This window comes from Hippocampus comes, unplaced genomic scaffold (assembly GCF_001891065.2).
Source record: "Hippocampus comes isolate QL1 unplaced genomic scaffold, H_comes_QL1_v1.1 scaffold487, whole genome shotgun sequence".
NCBI classification, from domain to species: domain Eukaryota; kingdom Metazoa; phylum Chordata; class Actinopteri; order Syngnathiformes; family Syngnathidae; genus Hippocampus; species Hippocampus comes.
Genome location: NW_017805352.1, coordinates 269,537 through 279,013, shown reverse-complemented (window position 1 = coordinate 279,013; position 9,477 = coordinate 269,537). Strand labels below are relative to the sequence as shown.

Genomic DNA, 9,477 nt, shown 5'->3' with positions numbered 1-9,477 from the left:
CACTATTATCTCCACACACACACACACACACACACACACACACACACACACACACACACACACACACACACACACACACCAATTATTGTATCCATATGCTCAGATTCCACGCTGACTTCTCAGTATTGTTTTCACTGGAACATGCATGCCTACGATTCATCTTGTCCCGCTCATGGGCCAACCTAGACCATCAGATTTAAGTTGGTATTTGTATGACACTGTTGGAATCATGCGTGGAGAATAAGAAAAACCCTCAAATAGTTGTTTCTGCATTTTTAGAATGCCACGAGAAGGAAATCACAGGCTTGTTCTTGTCTCAGGCGGCTTAAGTCAGATATGATTGCCTGCAACGAACACTGCATGTGCTGTCGGTGGAGTGTTTTTGAGGAAAAGACAGATATGTGTGTGCCAGAAATCCAATTTCACTCAATTTGTCTGAAAAGTATTTATTTTCTAAAAATAATGTATCTTTGTTCAACTGTTTACGCCGGCGACTCGTCATGACAGCCACAAGTAAATGCTCTCACAATAGTTGGCACATAATTAATTTAACCCGTGTGTCCACTTTTTGTGACGTCGTTTGGTGATATGAGGTCAGTCAAGTCAATCGCAGTGCATTTTTCAAATGCCATTGAATCCGTGAGCAAAACATGTCAATGGGATTTGAAGTACAAATGCACCAAAGTGCGTGCGTGTGCGCTTCTGATGAAAGAGGGTCTTAATGAATGGAGACAGCCTGAGTCGGGGATGTGGTTCATTAAAAACACAAGCTGGTTGAATAGAACTCTGACTAACCATCTTTTCCTACATCAACACATGAAGGCGGTGCGCTGCATGCATACGTTATTAAAGAAGAGCTTATGGCTTAAAATAGCATGACTCCCCAGTGGGAATTCATTATGCCAACATACGCATGGATATCGAGGGCAATGCGGAGCCCTCATGCTTTAAAATGCGGAAACGTCAAGGCTGAAGTGTACACAATTGGCACGCGTGCGCTGCCCCAGTCGTGTCTAAACGCATGGCAAGGGGTCCCACAAAATCATGACAGCGGGTTTACAACATGGTCGTCACCTAAAAGGCACCCCTGGGTTAACGCGTAGCCAAGTGAACCTGATTTAGGATGCAGGAAATGTCATTTTACGAGCAAAGCCGTCATTCCAACATGCTGATAATAACTCTTTTGTCCCTCGGGGAGACCCACACTTTGTTTCTACACTTGTCACACAGTTTTGCAGGGAGGAAAGCTTTGAGGAATAGATATGGATGGTGAGAGAGCGTGTATCTTGAGGAGTGTGGGGGGGGGGGCAGCTCGGATCCCTAGCTGTCTGTCACACTGGCTTCTCAAAGCAGTGAGTCTGTCTGAGGATGCTTTCATTAGTCCAGATTGGGATCGGTCATGTCAGCTCTCTGTTCGGAGTTATTCTTTGAGACGGTGAGAGCTGACTTTTCCGTTGGACACTTTGGAAGGACCGACTGTCCCCCACTGCACCTCGAGCCTGTTAAGATGTTTTTCCGAATGATATGCCGTCAGCGTTGTGGCGGGAAAAGAGCAGGGCAAAGGAGGCAACACCGGGCCGCAGGGTGGGCGAGATGAGAGGGTAATGGTAAGCTGCTATTGACCCACTTTATCTGACAATTGGTTTCTTGTCTGCGGATCCGCTTGACGAGATGCCAGGCGACAGGAGCCAAGTTCTGCAGGCTGCATTCCTGCTGTAGCCAGAGAATGGAGGCAGCCAGGCAGAAGGGTCCTACTTGACTGGTTTTATGTGGGGGGCGGGGGGGGGGGGGTCCTCAGCCCCAGTGCACCTGTGTAAAACCAGACATGGCTACGCTACTGGATACCTGCACATGTCTCAGAGATTGAAAAGGGCCTAGTTGTTCGTAAGATCATTACTTTCCACGAGCATGCTTTTATAACTACAGGCGCTCCTTCGTTTGTCACTAAATTCAGTTTCCATGGTGGTGACATAACCCAGAGTCAGAACGCTTCCATGAAGCTATGCCAACGCAGCGGTAAAATCATAAATACGGTAAATATTTCGATGAAAAGAAATGCGCATCATAATTTACAGCGGGTCAAACTCCAAAGCGGCGCCTTGACAAGCTGATTTTTTTTTTTGGGAGTGGAACAATCTCGAGGGCATTGGGTGTTCACGGTCCACCCAGCAGTTATATTGACGACACCATTGTTCTCATTTTCAGTAAAAAACATGGTGAATAGGACCACAATGGTACCATTTATTGGTACCCATCGTTTGGAGTATGAGTTATAACTGCCAGCAGCTGAATCAAATTCCACGATGTGATGTCAGATCGGCCGTCTCCTGCCTCATCCTGTTGTCCCGGGAGAAGTCAGCCTAATTAAGAGGCCATCTGGCCCAACTTGGAGGGGCCAATATTTTGTTCATATTCGTGTCGGTGAGGCGCTAATGCAGCCTGACATCCCAGGTGCAAGAGGCTTTTGTGCGGACCCCCAGTGCTTTCCCCCGCCGCAATTAGGTGGAGCGGCGGGGCAGGGGCCGCTCCACGTAGGCCTGTGTCAGCGGGTAATTTAGCGGAACAAGGGAACGCCGAGGCCCAATTATGGCCGGCTCTGATGTAAGACACGAGCCCCCCGGTTGCCTTCACACATTTTGTGTCTGATAGGTCAGCAGAGGTCACGGCTGCATGCCGAGAGCTGCCATGAGAGGCGGCGTGGCCATTTTTAGCGAGGGGATGAGTTTCTCATCTTCTGGAGTCACAGAGAACCTATATTGTGGTTCATCTTTTGCACCTGTGCGATCTTGCAGATTTCTAAGCAGTGGGTATTTGCAGTATCGGCCTAAAATTAAGAGTAGCATGCCTTTGGTGTAGTCTGTACCACGTTGCGCTCTAACATGCCGAGCTCGAGATGCAGCGTCAGAGAAAAAGAGCCGGCAGGTCCCCAACTAAGCTAAATTTCCACAGAGGAGAGAAAATATTCGCATTAGCATGAAGCTAACAGACTTTTGTTAATATATGGTTTAGATAAACATTCCGGTCTGTTAAATCATGTTGAATTGTCTTTTGTTTTTTTGTGTCAGTTTTACAGCAAACTTCAATGAGGGCTGAAAAATTAACTAATAAAAACCTCAAGAGAGTTAGAACAAAGCGAGCTTTATTATTATTGCAACACAAGCCGTATTTTAAGTGTTTTTAATCAAAACGTCTTGAAAAACTTGTGGGAGGGGTATAACTCAAAACTACATTTTACTCTGTTTAAAGAGTGTGAAAATATTACTTTTATTTATTTATTTTTTTTACCCATCGTAGGTGGTATCCTCTGTGATAAATGCGGGTTCGCTGTATTTCACAGAATGTGTTATATTAGTGTTGGCCCGCCTCAGGGAACCTCCTGCCAGAGCGATCCATCCCCTGCTTTCTGAATGTTTACAGTGGGAGTGGGAAAGTTTGGCTCAAGTTGCGTCGGGACATATCTTAAGTTAATGCTTCATTTGCACGCACCATCCTCCCTCGCCCGCCGCCATTCTGAATCGCGTGCATCACCGCCCCCTCAGATTTTTGATGAGCTGCCTAAAATGTCTTGGAAAAGTACAGATGTGTCGAGGTGCGCCCAAAGCGCTTCTACCTGTCCACAGCGCCATCCAAAACGGTAAAGTTCTCCTCTTTATTGCTTCCAAGTTGCGTTACCTGGCAAAAGGAACCGAGACGTCAGCAGATACTGTGTCTGGTCTGACGCAGCTTGAACAAGGCCTTCCCTCCCCCTCACATGGATTCACAAGTGTGCTATCTGGTACCACCCTCCCTCTGGTTTTGTTTATAGAGAAAGTGCATTTTTCTCACAAGACTTCCCTGCTGCTCCATGCCATAAAACGACAGACTTACTGGAAATATAGTGGCATGCATTGAGTCAAATGGATCCACTTGAAGGGGTGAATTCTCTTGCGTGCTCGTTCGGCTAAATGTATTGCTTTTATTAATATCAGATCTTAGGTGATGTTTTTAGTTTGCGGCAATGCCAAAGGGTGTGTGGGTGACAGCAGGCCTGCTACAATTATTGTTTTTCGCTATGCCGGCGCATATCTGCCCGGAGATCAAGCATGGCGCTCAACAAAAGGCCTGCTGGTTGTTTTTGGGACCCCCTGCCGAGAGAGTGATTGGTCAGTTCCTATGATGGCAGTCACATGTCACACCTGCTGATCGGCTCCCGCTGGGGGCCTCGGATGAAAGTTAGGCCTCGAAGGGCCGATCCATAATCAAATCGAGCGCATTTGCTTGCCCTCACTTGGACCCAGCAACAGCATGTAACAAGTTTTTATTGAACGGCAAAGAGCATTAGTAGTTGCATGCACATAAATGTAAAAATAAATGTGCAATGGAATAGACAACAAGGACAGGGACTTTTCATTTTTGATGTTGAATATGTCTTATTGCCCCCAGGTGGATTTTGAAATGCCTTCTGCATTTTTTTTCTCTGATGACCACCGGGAGGCGAGAACATAAATTCAGAGAAAAGTCACGTGATCTTTTGGGGAGAAATTATTATGGGTGGGGGGGACACCGAATATATATTGTTGAATTGAATTGGAACGGGATTTAAGTTGAGTCGACTTTAAGAATGAAAAGTGTGAGGTGTTGAGTTTAGTGCTGGGTGCTCTCACCAGCTCTTTAGTGCCCGCTTCAACAATGGCCATCAGATCCGTGTGGGAAAAGAACACATTGCACTGAAACGCACGCGTCGCATCACATACCTGCTTGTCCGGTGAATACCTGAAGGCTGCAGGGAGGGGCGCAGGGGGTGTGCTGACACCTCCCACTCTTTTTTTACACACCTGTCAAAAAGAGACAGTCAACTCTTTCATATTGCATTGTTCATTTTTATGCCTCTTCTGAATTCAGAAGCGTCTTTGTGCGTCACCATGGAGAAGTAAGAAGGGGAAAAAGGGTGATCAAAGGGCTTCGGCACAAGTGAACTTACTTTATTTTCCACTGTCCTCTGTGCCCCCCGCCCTTACCCACCCGCAGACCACCAAGGCGTTTCTCCCCAAGATGCTGGAGCTGAACCACGGCCACATTGTGACGGTTGCCAGTTCCTTGGGTTTGTTCAGCACAGCTGGAGTGGAGGTTCGTATCACAACACAACACAGCACAGCACATGCACATTCATGGTTCCCACCATCCCAAAAAGCCAAAACAAAAACACAATGCTTTTTACAGCAAATCCAAGAAGACGCTGGGCCCCCCCTTTTTTTGTCCCCCCCCTGCACCCGTTAAATTAAGGGACACAGATGAGCATGGGGGAGCCTCTTATAGATTCTTCTATGTGCAACAGTGGGGGGGTGCGGGGGTCTGAGGGGCGCTCCAGAATGAGCTGACAGCTCCCCAGGCGACGGAGACATCTTCATCTCGCCTCACACTGTATTCATGTCACTGCCGATTTCCACGGAAAAACTCTGGCTTTTTATTCTACGGTGCACTTTTTTTTTTTTCTTCAAATGCATTTTAAAAGACTTAACCAACCCCCAAAACACTGCAATGAAGAAATAAATGAATGAATAAACAGAAATACAACTTCAAGCTATAAAAGTGGCTCATTCACTGTGAGGCCACCGTCCAAAGTTTTATTTGCATATGAAATTTCAAAATTTCCATGTGCAATTTATCCTTGGACTGTATGTTGTTCAGATACGTATGGACTCGTCTTTTAATGGGGAGAGATATCTTTGAAGGAAACGCCTCATTGACAGTCACCTAATGACAAGTTCATTCATGTTGTAAAATAACAAGATACTCATTGCATCATACGCTCTCGAACTGCGCTGCACTATATCGAATCAAACCGTTTCAACAATAGCATCCACCCATGGTGAAATGTGTTGTTTTTCAGGTAATGTTTAAGAAACGGTTATCATGGGATCTCACGTCAACTTACTGTACACTCAAACCGACATTTGGTACCTCATCAAAACTTCTGAAGCTCTGGCAGAAGAATGCTAATGAACACCCCTGCTGGCTTGGTCTGTTACGTGTGGGCTCTTGGCTAACTTGACAGGGATTTAAAAAATGTTTTTTTTCCTTTACAGGATTACTGTGCAAGTAAATTTGGCGCCATCGGCTTCCATGAGTCCCTGAGCCACGAAATTAAGGCCTCAGAGAAGGATGGCATCAACATGACGTTGGTGTGTCCTTACCTGGTGGACACGGGCATGTTCAAAGGATGCAGGATAAGGTGAGTCTTTTTGTGTTTGCGAGAACGAGGCTTTTTGGTGCACCTGGCAAGAGTTTGCGCTCTCTGATTTTCACCCCATAAAAAGGGCTGACGGGTAGCGTATGATCTTCAAAGTGGCGGTCAGAGTTGCCTCTTTTGTGCCTCGCAACGCTTTCCCAGGGAGCCTTGCCAGTAGGTGCACCTGGCGCAAAAAGCTCCGCCTACCCTGTCATCCAACTCCTTCCACCTTCCCAGTTCAGTCACCAGGCCCTGAAAAGAAATGGCATACGTGTTAGGTTTGGAAAAAATATCCAAGAATACGGATGGGTGAAAGGTTTTGAACTTTTGTCATTCGCAAATCTAATACGTTTGATTTGTGTGTGTGACACTACAATACATATAGAGTGTATTTCTGTGCATTTTAAAGTTGAAACAATTTCTTGGAGTTCAAATATATTTTTGGTTTTGTAAAAGTGAATTTGAATAATTCAAGGTATTTAAAACATTTATATGGTGTCTCTATACTGCATATAGTCACCTGTTGTGTGTGGGTCTGGAATGACAAACGAGGTTATTCAATTCTCGATATAGTGTTTGGGGTTAATTCTTGGCTTTTATCCGTGCACTCAGGAAGGAGATCGAACCCTTTCTGCCTCCCTTGAAGCCTGAATTCTGCGTCAAGCAGGCCATGCGCGCCATCCTCACCGACCAGCCCATGATCTGCACGCCCCGCATTGTCTATATGGTCAACTTCATGAAAAGGTGAGCGCCTCCGCCCTCATGACGCCACCATAGCAAACGTCACCACTAAGCGCCTGTGTCTCCCGCCTCCGCAGCATCCTGCCCTTCGAGGCCATCGTGTGCATGTACCGCTTCCTCGGTGCCGACAAGTGCATGTACCCTTTCCTGGCGCAGCGGAAGGAGGCCATGAACAACAACGAGGCCAAGAACGGGATCTAGGGGGCGCTGTCTGCAACACAAAAGATGGAGGGGGTTGGGCGGGGGGTGGGGGGGGGTGACGCCTAATCCTGCAAGCACGAGGAGATGACCACTGAAAGGGCGGGGTGGGGGCTTGGGAAGAAAATGGCGGCAAGGTGAAAAGACTGAATCTGGGCTGGTGCACTTGCATTGAGCAAATGCAAAGGTTTACCATATTGTTCCTCTGGGACAAAGAAAGCTGTGTACTACACAATGGATTTATTTGTCATTGGTGTGTGTGTGTGTGTGTGTCTGTGTGTGTGTGTGTGTGTGTGTGTGTGTTTTTAAAGAAACAACTATACTGTATAAAGTCACTAGTTTTGAAGCGGTATCCAATAATTAACTATTTAGTCGCCAGCCTTATCTAGTGTCAATGTGGAACTATACAGTATGTTACTGTACAGACAGTAAAACAAGAAACCTTTCTTCACTCTTTTTTTGTAGACCTGCACTGTAATTTTCTAAGCTTTCTCGACACTGCCTATTCTGAAATACACATTAACGATGAAGTTACATATTATAAGGGAGCCCTAAAGTTTCCCTTCATGAATCAGTCCAGTCACCTCTCAAATGGAGAATGTGTATGTTCATGGCGTAGTTGTATCTGTTACTAGGTGATTGCTGGAGGGAAACAGATGAAAAGATTTCATTTTCCTTCTTCACCCCCCTCCCCCACCCTCAAAAAAAGTAACACTGTGCTGTCAGTTTGTCCAGTTGAAAATGTGTTGTGAATGTTGTGAGTAGCCCAGTAACCCAAATGACTGTCTCCCTATACTGTGTGTCACGTATGGATATTTGCAATATGGGGAGGACACCGTTTTTAAAAGACATTCCAATAGGCGTCATTCCTTCGGTCACAGCGATGAGCCTAAATTCTCTACCTCTTTATTTTGCCTTTTTATTTTTTGACAGTATGACTTTTTTTTTTGTAGTTTCCTGCAGACCACTCCATAGCAAAGCAAAGTGTGGTTCCGATGTTTAGTGTCTCTACCTAACTTAAATTAATAAAATGATTTAGATTATTATGATGTGGTGTTTTGGGACTGCTTCTTCATTACACAACGTGTGAAAAGCTTGTGCGCTTTCTCAGAACGGGGTGACTCACCCGAAGAGAACTTCTGTCTTCTCCGTTACTCTTTGTTGAGGTGTTCTCGTCATTGCGCCTCACCAACTGAGTCAACCTTGGGTGTTGCGGTATCAGCCTGTTGTCTTTTGTTCGGAAACACAACAATAGGATATGATGAGGATGACACAAATCAGTGGTTTGGCATTGCGTAATATGGGGCTAGCGAAACAAACTGTCAAATAGTGTACATTGTGTATACACACACACACCGCATTATGTGACACTACGAAAATATTTGAATTTACATCCATTCATGTATAATCCCAAGGTAAATGTGAATCGTTACCTCTGTCGGCATCTGTAGAATTTTCCTCCGTTCCTTCATCCTGCTGTTAAGACCAGCGCAAATTAAGAGGACTTCCAAGACGGTCAATGACATATAATTCAGTTGGAAAAATCGATGAGCCCAACATTTGCGATCAGACAGCGTGGACCCGCACCGCTGCCACATTGATTTTCTTCTATTCTGGGCATCAAGGTTCACTTCCTATATTGGCTCCTTCGAGCGCAGCGATTCATCTGGGGCCTGAGCATGGCCTCAAGCAGCTCTGCCAGTGCATGAACAAGCTTCTGGAATTGAGATGTGCCACTAATGTGTGTGAACAGCCTTGGCGCTACTCAATGGCGAGCAGATGGAGCTGCCAGCTGAGTCCATTAGTCAATGCAACTGAATTAAGAGCAGCGCTGCCGCCGCCTCCTTCGCTTCTTCCTCTGGCCGGCGAGAAGGCAGAGGCCGCCGAGGTGCTGTTAGAAGGTGGCGCAGGTGGCATGCTCGCAGGCACACGCGATGGGAATGATGCTGCATGTTATGTCATCTTTAAAGATCAATAGAAGGGAAAAAAAAACCTAAGGAAGAAAATCTGCAGGGGAAATCAAATTCTTTGGCTTTATTTGATTAAAATCGACACATCAAGCAATTTTATATTGCTCATATACAGCAGGCGTAGTTCTTTCAGAAAAAAACTGCTCCATCACAGCTTTCTGGAAAAGGTGATCAGGCAAATAGTTTTTTCCACAAATCCGACATTGACACGGAGCAGAAAGTACATGAAATCATTTTTGGAATAGTGCTGTGAAGTGGAATTTGGTCACTATTTTTGTGCAAAATTATTTATTTGCTTCTCTTTGTAACTCAAAGCTCTTTATAAAACCAGTTTAATATCATTATTAGTACAATCGAACC

General features: G+C 45.6%; 1 protein-coding gene across 1 annotated transcript in view; it reads left to right on the top strand.

Moving 5' to 3' along the window:
• rdh10a (retinol dehydrogenase 10a) overlaps positions 1-8,196 on the top strand; it is a 9,868-nt gene extending 1,672 nt beyond the window's left edge. The window contains exons 3-6 of the mRNA XM_019871859.1: positions 5,008-5,106; positions 6,066-6,211; positions 6,821-6,952; positions 7,027-8,196. Of these exons, the coding sequence (XP_019727418.1) occupies positions 5,008-5,106; positions 6,066-6,211; positions 6,821-6,952; positions 7,027-7,150 (501 nt within the window). The 3' untranslated portion in view covers positions 7,151-8,196. The remainder of the gene's footprint in view (positions 1-5,007; positions 5,107-6,065; positions 6,212-6,820; positions 6,953-7,026) is intronic.
• Positions 8,197-9,477: the final 1,281 nt, after the last annotated feature.